Source organism: Zootermopsis nevadensis, unplaced genomic scaffold, assembly GCF_977971745.1.
Source record: "Zootermopsis nevadensis isolate Lab colony 2312 unplaced genomic scaffold, Znev_1.0 Znev_ptg000020l, whole genome shotgun sequence".
Taxonomy (NCBI): domain Eukaryota; kingdom Metazoa; phylum Arthropoda; class Insecta; order Blattodea; family Termopsidae; genus Zootermopsis; species Zootermopsis nevadensis.
Genome location: NW_028259152.1, coordinates 7,697,028 through 7,715,444, shown reverse-complemented (window position 1 = coordinate 7,715,444; position 18,417 = coordinate 7,697,028). Strand labels below are relative to the sequence as shown.

The following is an 18,417-nucleotide window of genomic DNA, read 5'->3' as shown; positions in this document are numbered from 1 at the left end:
CAACGGAAAAATGTTTTAGCAGGTCATTAATTGGGACCTAAATTAAATTTTCCAGCCTCTATTTACGTCCTATGATCAACGGAATGCATACAGACAAATTGTTGTAGTTCTTTCTCGCAGCCAGGTGTCAGCTTTGCGCAAGTTGATCTTTATATGGGACTGATAAATGTCAGACCCCGTTGCTTATTCTGGATAACTTTATTACCAATACACATTAGTAGTAACGATAACATTTATTATGTACATCATGCAACTAGTTACTATACCAGTTCTGCATTTTTAATTTCCTACAATCAAAAATTCCAATTCGTATGAATTTCCGAGATTGCTGCTACTCTTGCACTAAAAGTGATCTGATATTATTTTGCAGCGATGCTTATTAAAAATACTCGGGAATCTAATAAGTTTGTTTATTCTATAATGCATAAAACAACACGAAAAGTTGATGGAACTAAAGAATATAAGCAACTATAAATTATAATATTTAAATTAGTTACACACCCATGTGTGTAATATCCATTACTATAATTGTCCACTATCTAAAAACCCGTAAGTCAAACGTGTTGGTAATTCCCTACTATAGTATGACTAGAATTTTGCTGGATTTAAAACAAAAGGAGCTATGCAAGTCGATCAGTAACGGAAACTTGCCGTTCCTACGACACGTCAATTAGTACTGACATTTCATTTAAAATAAAGTAGAGTAAAGCTGTCCTACTGCACACCATGTAAGCTCTTGAGGGTAAAGACGGTGAGCGATGATAATGAGGCAGGCAGTGAGCATTTCTGTAAGATCGGTCAATTTCTATGAGAGTACTAGACGCAAAATCTCAGAAGTCAGTCAACTTCATATTATTTATAATTTTAAAAACTGTCACATTATACCCATGACTTTTCTATGCAGTTTACATGTTACAATTTGTTAGCGTTCCGCATGAGATAATGCGACAAATAAATTACGCTCACAGAGGACTAAGCCTGTTACACGTATTATACGAAGAGTTCTTTGCGGACTATGTGCAGACGGCATGAAACGCGATCACAGCATCAGAAATGACATTAGGAGAACAGCAAGACATAAAAGAAACTCACGTGTTATGAAGGAATGAAATATGTACCAGTCTTGGGATTCATGCAAAATCACTGCTCTTAGAATGCCCCGTTCAAGATTCTCATTCCAAATTCTCCGTAACAAAAGAAGTCTGAATATTTTTGGTTTAGAACCTGCAAACACTGTCATTAATTACAGCTACTTTATCGTGTGATGTTATTAATCCCACGACACTAGAACACGCAAATTTCAAGGTTCCCCGTAATTTCCAGACAGCTGTGTTTCGAAATAACACACGATTGTTTCAATACTACTGAACCAATAACCTCATTCCTAGCCTCGGTTATGTTCGGTGTTTAGCTTCCGCCAACTGCTCTAATTAACTTATACCACAATTATCATTATCATATCCCAACAACCCCAGGGCTTTCTGTCATGAATTCTCATCTCTCATAAATTCAAATGTTTCGTTAAATAATTGAGTTTTTAACAATACGTTATGGCTTTGTAAAACCAGGTTATTTGTTATGGAGACATTACTAACAAATACTGGGGTTCTGACGGTGGTGAGGATGATGAATTTGTTCTGTGTCTGCAGCCCCTTTTAATGAAATAGTCTTAAGCACATAATAATTTATAAATATATAACACTTGCCACAGCGTGTCTCATTCCCTTTTCGAAACTGCAACTTTTGAAAAAAGACTGTAATATTTAATTATCCGTCTGTTTCGTAAAATAATATAGAAACTGTTGCATTTATATTAGATACAGAGTTCTTCAAAACTGTATTAACAAGAGACATCTTTTAACTCCTAATTAGGAAACAGAAAATAAAAATTAATTTAAATATTTTAATTTATCAAATATTTATTAAAAATTCAATGTAATTCAAAACAAGATCACCTATTACTAGTACCACTGGAGACATAATGTTTTTATAACTTGCCCAAAAGCTGTCAACATGCCAGAAATTGTAATATTTGATACTGTTGTGAATAAATGCTTATCTCTTCTATTAAATTACTGTTACGTAGCTCTAGGACTTTGTTCCAGACAGGAACGCAAAGGTGTGACAGAATCTTGCGGTGACATATTACTCACCTGCTGGTGTTGTCCGGCGACTTGGCGCTGCCGCGAGCCCCGACCTAAAACAAACGTGGAAATTAGGACAAGCAGTCTGGCCAACATTACAAACAGCATTAACCAGCATGTCTTTGTAATAGTGATGTGTTGTTTCTTTTGAGGTGCGGACTGGGTGCTTAAATATGAAGATGAGCCTAAGTTACAAAGTGTTAATAAACAATACCATCCCCAGTAGTTGGATACAATATAAAGTCCTTATAATTATTCAGCAGTTAACAAGATATAAATCTCGGAAAATAAAACGTCATATCAGTAAGTCAGAACAATGGTACATACCCGTGAGAAGAAATCCTTGTACTGCAGCATAGCAGCAGATTAATGAATAATAACAGTTGAACAACGCGCCCAGTCTATATCCTCGAAGTCTTCACAGATGGTTCTTGTCTCAACTTACTGCTCCGAGCGTGTTAAAATAAACGACCATTAATGGATCAGAGACAACGAAAGGAACCAGCTGTTCCTGTCTTCTACATGTGTAACTGCTAGATTTTTGCTACAGGGCATGCACATTACAAACAAAATGAGACTCGGACAGGGTTAAGCCTTAAAGACACAAGTTAAGGTTATCATCACGACATACTGGCGTATATGGGACTTGGAGGTAAAGCTCCGTGGGTTACAGACCTTGATTTAGATGGAGATGAGCAGGAAAGTTATGCCCCAAGCTTTTTGATCCATGACCAACATTATTAGGCGATCAGATGGGCCGTAGAACCGTCTGGACACAGCAGAGCAAAACAGAAAAATGCGGAACATGTTTTAAGAAGACTATTACCACAAAAAATTAAGAAACGTTAATTAAGTTGCAGTAATGTCGCTCCCATAAGAAGTTTACAGGATCGACATGTTGGTATTATTGAGTATAGGAGAGTAATAATTCAAACTATAGTCCCTAGTGGCATTCCTTCATATCAAGTTTAATTAAAATCCGTCAGTCGGTCGAGAAGTAATTGTTATTATTTTCGTTGCTGTGGGTGAGACTATTAGTCCTTGTAAAACTGGGCCTCTAACGGGGCGTTTGTACATCCCTATTAGAGAGGATGCATGGACACTAACAATTTGATATGGTGACACTATAAAATTGTAATTATTATAGCTCGAAATTTAACAGGCCTATTGCTTGAATTTTAGGTGTTAACATTGTCAGACTTGGCTTTTTATGAAGAATAATTTTTCTGCCTTATTTTCGAATCTTTTTCGATATTTTGTAGGATTCTTCGAAGAGGTGCTCAGTCCATGACGAGGCGTAAACCTACACAGGAAACTGCACCACAAAAAACACATTCATGTTTCGAGTAAGGTTCAAACCCATGATACAAGTTACCAAGACTCTTACCTTCGAAATTTAATATTAACAAATTTAAATTTATATGCATTACGAGGCTTATAAAATCTACAAATTTTCGTGTTAATAATCATAGCAAAGATAAACGGAAATAGGATATTATTAATTAAGAAGTTAAAATTCGATCGTGGAGCATAAGGAACACCAATCGAAAAATAACGAAACTAATTTTCCATAAGACTTCTTCTTGGCGCTACAGCCCTGATCTCCACTGTAATGTTGATATTTCCTAACCACTCATGCAGGCAAGTTAGCGGTGAGGCGTCCTGGATGATAATCAGACCTTCACAAGGTAGGGTTCTACCTACCATCTCACGACAACACAGAAAACTCGAACAAGCAGTCATAACTCAACGGATTCCAAATCACAATCACGTCTGAATTGCATGAGATCAACACGATTTAAATTACTCGTACATCAACAGCACAGCCAAGCAGGCAACAAAGGAAGACTGACAATAAGTACCATAGATTCTGTTGTTTTAACACTTTGGTGTTGTGTAAATATTAATATATCATTGATACTGTAGAAGGCAGATCGAACTAAACACACGACTCACATATTCACTGAACAACGCGGTAATCACTGGCAGAATGAAAACGTATTCGGCGTGTTGTTTCTTTGACCGTCCCACAGGTCCGACTCAACATGGTGGCACCACAGAAGCATGAGACCAACATTTATAGACGTGATAGTATCGGGCTCAAAAACGTTGCCCCTCGAAATGATCAGCAAGGTCCTACAACGCTCGATGACCAATATTACGAACGAAAGTTATCATAAAATCAGTCTCCTGATACTTAAAATCATTGCGCAAGTTAATTTATTAAACTATGCTTTTTTATTTAGTGGAAAGAGGCAGTATGACCTCTGAAACGTTGGTTAACATCTACCAGACTACACAGCGCAACAGCCCGGAAGATAGAAATATTTATTCTTACCGCTATGAAAACCTCAAATCTTATTAGGAAAGCTTTATGTTTAGCGGTGGGGGGGGGGGGGGGGGGGCAAGAAGTCAGTCCCCATGTATGAATTATTTTTCCCAAATTTTAAAGTATCCCTCTCTGCGATCCGTACCCATGCACAATTTCTTTTTTGTTAGTTCTATGATCTTGCAATAGGATCTTAATATTTATGTAGGGAAATTTGAACTAGTAGTTCGTTTATAAACCTGACAAATATTATACGTAATTTCTGTATTTGTAATCAGCGTCAGATGCCTAGCGCCGACTTGTTTGATGCAGAATTATAACCTAACAAACTGTCTATAAAACTAGCAGCAAATTAACTTCGTATTTGTATCAGTCACAAAGACATAAAATAACGTACAAATTAGACTGTTACTAGCGTGTGTCAACTGCAACATGTTATTATGATTACGAATAATAGATCTGGATAAACGTGTGAGGAAATGATTACGGCCTAAATGAAAGTATTCTAATATATGGAAGGACTGAGGAAACCAAGATGATCTATCTCGAAACGGGGACCTTTCAACTTGGAATCAAATTCAGTATGACTGAGCAAACCTGCTGAGTTTACAAGCATCAAATTGTAGGGTAGTTAATTGTTCACTTACATATTGCAGAAGATGGACGTTCACATGTTTTCATTGACTCAGTATAAATGGCGCGACGCCAGAGCGAAACTTATAAATAGCGATTTCAACTCTAGGAGCTGCTGAGATTTATGTACCTTTTCCATGTTACGCGGCCGTACCAACGTCGACTATACGCTGGGATTCAGACGCTGTATTAACGCAGGGAATTATAAAGCGTTAGTTCATTTTAAGGGTTGAACCTGATTAGATGAATAGACCGTTAAGTGAAACGGAATGGACGAAAGAAAATAAAATATTAGTTCCCCTCTAATGTTTGAAGTAGAAATGAGAAAGGTAAAATCTGCAAGAAAAATGGAAACATTACAATTTTAGGGATCCACAAAAACAAGAATCCTTCTTTGGAACACTATTATCCTAATGATTGTGTCTAAAATAAGGAAATTAATATTAACTCTGAATGATCTATTTCAGAAAAACTCGGTATAAACGCCAATGGAGGTCAGGTACTCTTGGGACTTTTCATTTCCTGTGGCAGTGGTGCAAACTTCTGATGTGGGAACAAATTAAACTTACTGTAGTGTCTTCAAGATTCTGGCGAGAGACAAAACATTGAATTAAAAGTATGCTTATAACACTGGCTAGTAACAATATGGAGCTCGAAAAATACAATTCAAATATCTTTTGAATCTTCAGAACATGACGTATGAAATTTGTAAGGAACGTAAATACAGCAGTAGGAATGACACGAGATCGGACAGAGTCTGAGGCATCAGAACCCTAAAACGCTCTACTCCAGGGGTTGGAAACGTTTTTTTTGTTGGTAAACACATTTGCATGTGCGTACCGGAGTACTTTGGCCCAAGACCATTGCGTGGTGTCGGAATATCGACTATTTAGATTCCCTGTTAGAGTTGGTAGTTCAGCACGCAGGGAATTACAAAATAATTACCTGTGGGAGTTGTGACACACTCTATATATAGTTGTAAGCTGTTCGCACGAATCAACTGCACCTGCTGCCCAGTAATTTCCAAAGTCAGTGACACTAAAGAAGGGCTACGTGCGTTGTAATAGCAAGGAAACCACCCCTAAGTCGCATCTAATTGTTAGGATTAGGGAGAAACTCCCGTCTTTTACGAACGAATTTCACTTCTAAACAAGAGTGCAATCTAAAATACGTGTAAGATTATTTTGAATGTTTCAGGTAATGAAACTGTCGTAAACAATATTTCTTTGTTCTGGATCTGTTTTACTTTAAGCACTACACAAATGCATAGACGCCTATATAACTACCTACATAGTAAATGGTCACACAGAGCTCTTCACAAAATTTCCTGTTTCTAAGTAACCAAAAATTCCATTAAAGCCCGGCACTGAAATCTGTCCCGGGCTAACGCATCCCCAAAACCCACGTCTCTTCGACCAATTGATTTCTTTAAGACTATTTCACAATGATTTTTCACATAGTTCTTATCTCAATATGCGTGTTTTAGTTCTTACTTAAATATCATGTGTTTAATTTAATATCATTTATTAATATGATAAACTTGGTATCCTACTCTGAGGAAAGATAATAGACCGAGAATTTTGTGAACTGGGAGCTGAGAATAGTATTTGAACATAAGAAAAAGGGACTAAAAGAAAGCAGGAGAGAACTACGTAATGTTACATTTCTGTCGTTCATCAGCAGGGCAAGAAAAGAATAATGAGACGGTCGGAACTTGCGACAAGCATCGGGGAAATGAGAAATGCATACAAAGTTTTAGATCCTGTAGCAGTGGCTTTTGAAACCAGAGTCTGACAAATGATGACCACATTCTCGTAGTTAAAATAATCTTAGGCCATCTTGTATATAAGTAACTAAACATTTCTCAACAATTACTTCCCACATAACACTCCTCAGATTGTGTATTAATAACCCTGAAAACAGCGTACATACGAAACACACACATGCGTCTTGAGCTTTAAAAACTGAAGAGTGAATACACGAAGTTTCAAAGTCCTTCGATTCTCGATTTAATTGATGATACTGTCAACTGCAGAGTTCACGCGGATATCGTAAAATATGAGAACAATCATAAACGGTCATACCGAGGACATCATGCCAGAGGAGCGCAACGATAAATTGGCTTATAGGAGACTAAATCATTACGCTTAATTTGAGCATTATTAGTCTTAAATGGTTGCAACCTGTTGTACAGATAGTAAATAACGAGGATTCAAGTACTGTCAACACTTGAAAGTATTATAGATTACATATTTCTGCTTACTGCGTCATAATTAGTACATTATTAGTGTCCATACACCCAAATGTAACAGACTGTATCTCCGTGTAGAGCAGCATCAGCATTCCGCATTTCTAACAAGATTTACATGCTATTTTATGTTTTCAGACCAAATATATCCGATTATGCAAATATGTTGAAAAACCTTTCTGGCATGATGCCCTCGATATGTTAGAATCTAGCCCAGGGCATCGACGTATTTTCCAGATTTGTACTGTCATGGTAGAAGGGATTTATAAGACGAATCTTTGAGCCTCTCATAACACCGTTATATACTCCATGTATCAATGTCATTCCTGGTAAGATACTTATGTCTAAGCTAGTGATCCAATCCTGAATTAATAAAATTCAGATCATGTCGTCATAACATGGTAAGATTTTAGATTCTAATGCAGATGGGTATGAAGATGGCAGCTTTCTGAGACATTGTGCCTTACAGGCACATAAAGGTCGATCGATGTTTCAGAGGTGTTTACTGCCTCCAGCTTCAGGGCGATGGAGGCAGTAAAGCACCTCTGAAACGTCGGTTAACTTCTACGAGACTTCACGGCGTAGTATCCAAGAAGGCTAGCATCTTCATCGTCACAGGTTTTTTATTTAATATCTATTTCATTACTATCCTCCAATAGAGTGCGTTTTCTTATGGATTTAGAAACGTTGGTCAATGGAGGATAATTTATTCGCGCCGAGAACAAGAGAAGTGAGAATTTATCAAAATTCGTTCATCCTTAGCGCTATGTTGCAAGCGCACGGACATAACACGGTTCTAATAGGAGTCGAGTATTTGTTACAACCTATAGCATCCAGGTAGGCATAATTCCAAGCTTTTTCGAACAAGCGGGTGCGAGGACAACAACGGAAGCTAAAATCAGATTAAACACAGTTATTAACAAGTAAATTCAATTCTTTCAAATACCCAATCAATTATGCGAATAGTTTAAAAATTTAAAACATATTTCACAGGTTATTTGATTTCGTGGAGTTCAATCAGTTTTATTCAGTTGTTTTGTTTTTCCATTATTTGTTTGTCGTTTGTTTCAGGACCCGCCCGGGGAGGGGCGCTGCTGTTCTGGATATCCTGATGAAAACGAACAGGAACGAAAAGTTTACTCCAAATCGGTTATAAATTTATTCCATGTGAGTTCTTTGATTTCATATTTTGCTTACTTATTGGCACTTCTTTTATCGCACATAAATAGCGTTCCGTCGTTAATCATTACAGATACCACACCACAGCCAAGTTGTTTTCACTGTTTCTCGTTAAATATGTGCCGTATCGAAAAAATTTTCTAATGAAATTCTTACATTTTAAAGACACTTACACGCGTACTTACCGGTGTCAGTTTCTTGCACTAACCCATCACATAAGTGGATAAAACACAATTTAGATAACTCACCTAACTATTTAACGTAACTAAAGAAGGAACGAGTACTGAACCAAACTACTGACTTTACGACATTCGTAATAGAACAAGATGAGCCGACACGTCTAATAACAAACACCGCAACTGGACACGATCCTGAGCCAATTTAATCGACCACCAATAGTGACAAAATATTCCCTCATGAAAATTCTGGACGCATTTAGTGGCCCCATCGTCCGGTCTTTAGGTGCAGTCCAAATCTCTAAGATGTTAGGTGAGTTACACAAGTTACTGAGAACATAGTCTGATCTCATTTCCCCCATCTTTTTTCCATGTACGTCTTCCTTACGTCCCTGCGTTCGTAACAGAAGCCTATTTCATGACATTTTATTGTATTTCGGTTACAAAGAATAGTCTTAAAGCAGAATTATTTTTTTTATTATTATTAGTGTTCTGTTTGACGACAGGTCCATATGAACAGGCTCCTTCCATCCTTTTCTCGGACTGGGACCTGTTCATATACGTTCTTGGCAGATGATCCAGAAGTGGTTTGCCATTGCCTTCTTCTGTGTGTGAATGGAGTAATTGTTGGAATGCCACGGAAAACTCCGTGTTGCCTAGACCACGGCCTTGCCCAACACAAGTTATAAACTCGGGCACCGCCGGGAATCGAACCCGAGACCCCAGGATTACAAGGCCAGCGTTCTAACCGCTAGACCACCGTGGCAGAATATAACAACATATGTGTAAAAGAAACACTAATATTTCAGTGCTCCGTACTCGATTCGCGATCCTTGCAAGCAGCTGATATGTTCTTGAGGTACTGTGAATTAGGAGCTCTAAATGCGGTGTATACCCAGATTTTTGATCCGAGAACGTGAGACTGGGCCTGTAACGCGGAGAACTCTACAGCGGGGCAGATAGGACAAGGTGGAAAAGTGACAAAATTAGCTTGTAGACATTTTTATACGCTACATTAATATTACAACGTAAAAAATATGGCAAGAGCATAAAACGACCAGACGACTAATGCTACATATTCGTAGATGGTACCACAGCAAGTAAATCAGTGCGGTTTCTATAGTGGAAAAGTGTTACTTTTCAAGGTCACTGCGATCGTGTGCAGTGGACGCCTCGTACACAGTCTGAGTTTTATCGCTTGGATATGCAAATAGGATTAGCTTTGCAGCGACAGTTCTGTTTCGTTTAGCAAACCAGCCTGAAGAAATCTCCAACTCGTCGGTATTTAAAGAGAACAAGATGCCTGCTGGGATTACAATTATAGAGTGGGGGAGGTATTTTTATAATGCAGAATCCCTTGAAGATGCTTTGACAACACGAGATGAGAAATACGACAACATCCTGAACTAAATTTGGTTTAAGATGATATTCAGTAAATCTAATGTGTAATTTTGTTAATGTACTTACACGTCGAATAATTTACGGACCTTTGGTGAAAGGATGTCCAAGAGTGCGTAGCATGTTTAGAATAATACAAAATATCAAAATAGTTTTAAAATAAGGTACAGCCAAAGACGCTGATAGAGACAAAAGACTAGGAGTTGTATAAATAAGAAATTTAAGACATTTAGATGGCTCTGACAACAGAAATACTAAATGCATGAAGAATTTATGGACGAAAATAGTTGAAGAGATTATTACGTACAATAAGAGATGAAAAGATACTGCAAATATGTGAGTGACAAATACAGTTGGCTGATGATGTAATATTTGGGGGGGGGGGGGTAAGAGAAATGTAGATTTGAGGCGTAATATTGACATATTTACCGCCTCGAAAATCTGATATCTCACAAGTGGATTTCTTGATATTTCCGACTGACAGCGTTTCAAAGAAAACAGAGCCTGGAGTTGGCTGATGTATGACTTTAGGAACAATCGTAACAAACTTTATAATCCAAAGAATTCGTTACACGTGAACACTGTTTAAGATACAGAGTTGCAAAACATTTATATCGTACTTGTTAATTACAAGGCGACTTGCTGTCCCTGCACGCGGTACCATTTGTCATGCAAATGTAATGAAATTGATCGGAATTGTTGAGATTTCTCCCCAAGTCAGGTTTCTCTCTGTTCGTGTCGCTCTTACGCACGTAACCTGAGTAATTGTGATACTTCCGACACAATGTCTTTGTTTTGAGAGGCGAGGCGGGAGGAAAGCCCGAAACTCGCATGAGGACATGGCACCTCCAATAAAGACTTCCAGCTTTCTGATTGCGTGTCTAACTCTTGAGTTCACTTCCAGTGCACACCCATGCCTTTCTTTTCACTCAGAAGTATGTGTTTTGGTTTCACATGTCATGGGATGTTTAAAAGTGAATTCTTGCACTCATAACAAGAGACATAGGCCTATGACTTCGATGTATGTCCTTTCTTGAACATTTTTAAGAAGAATGTCGTAGTCCGGCGATTAACTTTACTCTTTCGTGTTAATGCGGTTCCGAATTCAAATGTCGGCTCGAAAACAGGCTATCCTAAGCGAAACTTTAGTGGTTTTCCTCAGACCCTTCAGAAAAATGCCTTGGATAGTACCTTAAATGAAGACATAATCACTTCCTTCTGTATCCGTTCCAATCCGTTATTCATTAATGATTCTGTAATTCGAAGGTACTTAGCAAGAGCGTCGTTGAATAAACCAAAAACAGATAAAACAGAAATGGAGAAAACGCTTCCCTCTGTACAAACACTTGTTCTGTTGGATACAAGCATATAATTAGACATGTATGATTTGAGGTTTTCACAGCGGCAATTCATCTCCCTGATGACGGAGGCAGTATTACCTCTGAATTGTTGGTAAACATCTACCAGACTACACAGTGCAACAACCCAGAAGACAGAAATCTTCATATAATTAGACAGTTTCAGCCAGTAAATATCATAGGCTAATTGTTTTGCTGTATTCTTTCTACATGAGATAATGTCGAAATTGATATGAAAGGACTTTCGCTGGTTAATTAAAGAAAATATCCACTGTAAGTTGTGTTTGCCTGTTTGCGTTGTATTCTTCTTCTATTCTCTTACTTAAGAATTCTCGTCTTCCGAATGCCCAGGCCAACAAACAATTCAGTAAGTTTCTGTTACGGTGGGAACGCAGTAGTGTGTTGGCGATGAAGACACCTGAATCCAACACTCTAAAGAAATGACTAGGGCACAGAACCGAGCAATGACACTTGCACATTACTGGGAATGACAGAAACAATGGCTGCCGCAACAGACTGTCGACCTCTCGAAAGAAAGCATTGGTACCTTTCAGTTTAAATGTTATGACACCCGTAAATGTAAATACTGTGTCAGCAACAGAATTATACGGTAGACATGAGTGAAAAAGTGTAATAGAAACACAAAATTGGAGTACATACATTTCTCAAAATGCGATTTTTGAGACTTTGTATGCTTCATTTTCATTGATATTCATTTGTTGCAAACACAAGTTCAAGTCGCGCAGCTAATCGACTAATCGCTTAACACACTGCAATTAGCCGAGAATTGTTTTCCTTGAATATTCACTACCTCAAAAAATGTTTCAAATAACAGCTGATGATCGTAAAGAAATGCGTATTTATGATACACTCTCTTTTTCTTAGACGTGCCATTTGATGCTTAAATTCGGGTAATTCTTTTCGTCTGCCGTCTAAAATGTAAAGACTAAAATGTACATAAATTTAATTTTGCCTATAGTTTTGCATGGGTGTGAAACTTAGTCTCTGACACAAAGGGAGGAACGTAGACTGAGAGTGTTTGAGGACAGGGTGATGAAGAGAACATTTGGACCTAAGAGAGATGAATTGCTAGGAGGCTGGAGGAAGTTGCATAACGAGGAGCTTCGTAAGTTGTACTCCTCGCAAAATATAATTAGACTCATCAAGTCAAGGAGGATGAGATGGGCAGGGCATGTAGCTTGCATGGGAGAGAATAGGAATGCAATAAAATGTTGAGGATTTCTTAAGTGGCTGATCGAATGTTGACTTCTCAGGAAGGACTTGGATCCATGAAATAAGCAAGTACCGTTTGTTGAAATATTAGGTTTGCATTTCCTGAAGAGTATGATTTATAACATATAAAATAACATGAGTCAGCCACTAAAACCACGAAGAAGTGGAAAAATGTAATTTTATGAGCACGAGTCCACAGTAAAGCGCTTCTGCCTCCCCCCCTTAGCTAAACTCTGTCGCTCATAACACAGAGATTTTCTGAATTCAAAGTAAGACAAGGAGTAAGGTTCCTTGGATGTAGGATCGGGCCATCACAAGTCGTGTATCTTCAGCGGACCAAGTAGATAAACCAAGTCACAATATTGAAACTTGCGATATCAGTGTCTGAAAGTACAGAACAATCAGCTCAAAGTTCGTAATGTCTGACAGATCAATTCCCGGACCTCCATATCGTGAAAACAGTTTCCTTCCCGGAAATAGCAGCTGAAACAGGTCAAGTTTTAAGCAAGTCTCAAGCTTACCGCTGGGAACACGAATCACTGGCCCTTTTATTAGAAACCTTTCCTGACAAATTCGATGCTTCATTATTCTCACGCCACACACACACACCAGAGGACACCTTCATCTGGAGAAAACGCGAGCTTTTCTTTACATGAAATGGCGTGACAATTCTCCCAGTCGATAACAGTCACAATATTTGGCCCCTTCTGTTTAATTCGAACAAGTCATGCTGGTTCTGAGACGCTGGCAAACCTCTCTAGTGCCGACAAAGGTCATTCAGGAAAGCAGACTGCGTCAACTGTCACAGACAGCATGGCGCGCCCTAAGGTTGAAAAGCGAAGACACCTGATGTGACGACTTGCTGCGAATATATCAAATGGACAGATACGAATACCAAAGAGTGTGGTTCTCCAGAGGGCCTGGTTGGAGCGGAAAATAAATCACCGTACGCATCTAGTAGAACTATTGAAGAGCATCTATATTCAGCATAGACAGCAGATTTTTATTGACAATATTCCGTTATATTAAAGATCCTTTTTATTTTAGACAGAAGTAATTCAACATTGTATTGTATCTATTTTTGTTATACTTGTTACTGTTGGGTTTATCTTTCAGTAATACTACAAATATTTATGTAACATGGTTATTATCCCTTGATATTTATTATTATTATTAGTATTATCTGTATCTGTAATTGGCCATCAGGCTATTGATACAGCGCACAAATAATAAAGAATTGAATTGAATTGAATTGAATTATTGTTATTACTATTATAAACATAACTTTATAGAGCAGGGTCCTTGAGAATCAGATGGTTGCTCAGCCGGTCAAGAATCGAACAATTATTTTATAGGCTTACGTTATAAATATTTATTGCAAAACACTTCGTACATACAGTGACCACCAATAAAAACAAACTCCTGATGGTGAATTTACAACAATAATTGTAACAACAACAACAACAAAGAAGATGGTGTGACATGAAAATAAAGTTCTGTGTATGATTTGAAGTTTTCACAGCGGTGAGTATGAAGATTTCTGTCTTCTGGGTTGTTGCGCTGTGTAGTCTGGTCGATGTTTACCAACGTTTCAGAGGTCCTACTGCCTCCGTCACCAGGGCGATTCATCATTTACGTTGGTAAATATCGACCAGACTAAACAGCGCAACAACCCATAAGACAGAAATCTTCAAATAAAGTTCTGTTTATTGTGGGCATGCAAATAGTAAGGCATTGCATCGGAATATGCACAATGCAGTGCGAACAACTGAAGGATCTAGAACTGGATGTCAAATTACGCCAAGACATCCAGAAATCAGATATCCCGGACGCCTGTCACAATGGTGGGCACTTCTGTGTTATCCAGCGATGTGACATGCAACGTCATGTTCTGTTGCAAGGGCATTGTGCACTGAGACTAGAACAAAGTGACTAACGCCAAATGTGTTACAAATGATAATAACAACAGTATATTGACTTTCCAATTTCTCTTCACGTTGCTTGAACTAGTTTGATTTTAGCCTGTTCCATCAACAGCCATTCAAAAATTAATCTTGAAATTCATTCTGGGACGGCCAATACTTATTTTGCTATCCCATTTATAGTACAGTGCTGCCGTTGGTATAATATATTTGTCTGACTAATTTATACGTGTTTTATTTGTTCCATTTCTTAAAAATCACGTATGTTTTCAGCCATATTCTTAACTTACAATATTTCACTTATCTATGTATCACTTCGGTGAGTCAATTTTGTAAATCTCAGCAATGGTCTTAAAATGTCATATGCGCTGTTTCCAAACGTTGATTCTCTCTTCTGACAGAGATAATTTCTACGTTTTTAATTTAGTACCAGTTGTCATTTTTTTTTTACCGAGATTCATTATTATGCCATTCCTTTTAACACACAATTTTAAATTGTCTAAACAGTTTAAACACAGATTTACCGCTACCACCACACAAATTGAACAATGAACATTACAACATATTTTTGTAAGGTGTATTACTATCATTACCTTATATAAATTTTTGATCGTTTTTTTTCTGTCTTAACGTAACAGGAAGAAAGTACGTATTTCACAAAGAACGTTATTAATAATGTAATAACGTATAATCGGTTCTTATTAATAATGATAATATAATATACTTATTCATAGTAATTATTTTCACAGTCCCAAGTTTAAAAATATAAATTATTATGCCCTTTGTGAAGAATTCCAAAGTCCAGAAATAGCACTTTTAATCTTTTGGATTAAAATATTGTTCTTGCAATTTATTGGCAAAATCCCGATAATTTTCATAACATATGTTAAAACGTATATCATAATGTGAGTTTCTGTGCCTTAAAGGGTCACATGACAATCAGGACCACGTGTTGGATAGGCCTGAAATTTAAACTAACACTTCAAACAATTCTCCCTGTGAAAGCATAGCTATTAAATTTGGTATGTCTGTGTCTGTGGTCAGGGAATTCCTCTCATGTACCCCTCTGAAACATCTCTCAGTATTGCTGTGTTCTTTATTGTTTCCACCTCACTGGAGCGATGGCCCATTGTGGGTTTTATAGAGGGAGAGAACATGAACATAATCATGCCCATGGCAACGTACTAACCCATGGCCGAACAATCCCGTTTCAACAGACAGTACATGACCAAGTGCAAAAATCTGTGGCAGAAAAGCACACTAGCTATGTAAAGAAATAAATAACAAAGCACACAACAAATTCTGTGGTACAGGCTTTCCTGATTAGCTAGATGAGAAATTTTGTTTTAACATTTTTTAAAGTTTATTCCCGTGTTTAGAAAAGCCTGTGCGCTATGACAACCTAAGCAATATGCAGTTTCGTGTACCGGTAACACTTGAGGCTTATATCCGACAGATTGTCAGTTCGAATTCCGGGTGATAAACATAATTCGATCGGGATAATACTCTAGAATAAACCATGAGGGCTCCACAAAAGTCAGTCTTTCCACCTTATTCAGCGCAATATAATTTGAATTTGTAACTGTGTCATTAAACAACATAAGTAATAAAAAACCCGCTATCTTTACGAAAATTACGTAAGCTTAGAATTCATCACGACGGTGAGAATCAAGATGCCTGTCATCTGGGTTGTAGCGCCGTGCAGTCTGGTAAAAGTTCACTGACATTTCAGACGTATTTACTGCCTGTATCATCACGACATTATTATCTTCTTTAATGTGATGTACACAAAACTATCACTCCATTAAAATGAAAACGTTCCTGGTGATTTGCATTTGAAATTAATGGCATTAACACTTCAGCTGTCGCGACACAGGTCCCTTTTATTTTCTGATTTCATTCTTCAGACATTTAACTTTTACCTGATAAATATTGCTTTATTTAATATTTAACTCTAACTTCAAACGTCGAAAGTTTCTTTGTTCACTTTCCTTGTTCATCGCGTTGGTTCATTGTTATGCATTCTTAGCTTGTACTCCGCTTCCTTATTATTCAGCCTGGGTATTTATCCCGCGCCCTCCGCAACTAAGACTTGCTTAACCAGACGGTTGAACCCCTTCTTCATTACATCTGCATACATATGGTTTTCTTAAGATCCGTTTTCCCCTGCACAATCTCAGTTTGAGGCGGTCTTAATGACTTTTCTAAGTGGCACTCAATTTTGCTGCTTTGTGAACCCTTTGCAGAGGCGGCCATTGACTGTGTATCATGATTGCTGTGTCAGTGGCGGCAAGAGTGACAAACGGAATAATTTCTGTGCTTTGTTGACACCAGTATTCCACTATTACTGCATCAGTGGCGGCAAGTGAACACCTTGCAGTGGTGCCACACGACTGTGCAAACATGAGTGCATCAGTTGCGTATGTGAGCTCTCTTAAGATTGGAACTCAGTCTTAAAAATATATGTGTAATTTGCAGTGGCGGTAACTGAATTTGTTGCGTCTATTAAGTGATTGCCTCAGTGAAATTTAGTAAAATATTTTTAGGTTGAAACTCTATTTTAATTACTTATGGATAAACTGCAGTTACAACCAGCATATTTTTTAAAATAATATTATCTGTGTGTCGTCATGTTGGCGTTACTGTGCTTTGTGTCGTGGCTCTTAATTTTATTTCCTACCAGTCAGTGCCTGGAAGTGAACTCTTGCAGATACACTAAGTTTGATTATGTATTTTGAACATTTCTTCAGATGTGACATATTTTATTACGATTCATTTCTAAATGTCTGGAATATTCTTCTCTGATTTTGAATGTTTGCAAACATTTTCCCTGAATCTCCGTAACATAGTATCATACTTATTTTTCGAATGAATTTTAACCTACAATGGACTCTGAATCTTATAAACGACGACTCAATCATATGTTTTTCTCTGTATGTTTGATTTGACATTGGCTTACACACATACAAAAACGCTTTAGTCTAATTGTGTAAGTTTCTGTACTAAAATTACCAAGACCAGAAAGCAATACTTTGTGTAATTAACTTCTCAGATTTTACCAGAACGTGTCGTTGTTTTAAATGCCCGTAACTTTACAGCAGATTTTCTTACCTCTGTATCCGTTTTACTGTCTCCCAACGCACAGTGAAATAAAATTAATTGCCGAATCTCATCCAAATTGGCATAAAGTAACTCAGACAGAAGCTACTATAGTGAAGTCTGAGATAGTTGCTGTCAGCCTACATAGACTGCAGGATCCCTGATAACCTTCTAGGGTCGCTTAACGACTGAAGCGAGGCATGGAACGTATATTTCTTGTTTCCATCATTAAATGTGTAGACCTAACCTCACTCACATATCCTGCAGAATCTCTCTCAATAATCGCTTCTACTTTCCCTTTAGTTCTTGTATCCTATGACCATTCAGACGCAGAAATGTTTAAATCCTGTAAGATTATTACATATGTAGTCATATGAAATTGTTAACTTTGTTTCAAATTGTAATTTATGGAAATGTGTAGCTATGCCTTTAGTTAAACAACAGACAAATGTTAACACCCAGTTCCATTTCGTTGTTGCAACGCTGCTAACATTTTCTAAGTGTTAGAAATTATGTTTACTTGCATTTGGTGAAACATTTATCTCACCGAATAACGTTTCAAAGGAAAGGTGTAGATCATAATACCATTTATTCGTACAGTTTATTTATTATGTACCAGTTTTATTGCAACCAGCTATTTCTAAGGAGGTCGATGAATCTCATTGATAGTATTATGTAAAGCAGTGTATGACTAAAAC

At 37.5% G+C, this 18,417-nt stretch overlaps 1 protein-coding gene across 10 annotated transcripts in view; it reads right to left on the bottom strand.

Moving 5' to 3' along the window:
- Scgdelta (sarcoglycan delta) overlaps positions 1-18,417 on the bottom strand; it is a 242,347-nt gene that overhangs the window by 37,086 nt on the left and 186,844 nt on the right. The window contains exons 1-4 of one of the 10 annotated variants that reach the window (XM_022069459.2): positions 3,849-4,190; positions 2,820-2,913; positions 2,472-2,588; positions 2,154-2,197 (exon numbers count right to left, since the gene is read on the bottom strand). In XM_022069459.2, coding sequence (XP_021925151.1) covers positions 2,154-2,197; positions 2,472-2,501 — 74 coding nt within the window. In that variant the 5' untranslated portion in view covers positions 2,502-2,588; positions 2,820-2,913; positions 3,849-4,190. Of the gene's footprint in view, positions 1-2,153; positions 2,198-2,471; positions 2,589-2,819; positions 2,914-3,848; positions 4,191-18,417 lie in introns of those variants that run through there. The other 9 variants (XM_022069462.2, XM_022069461.2, XM_022069463.2 and 6 more) reach the window with 9 other exon arrangements.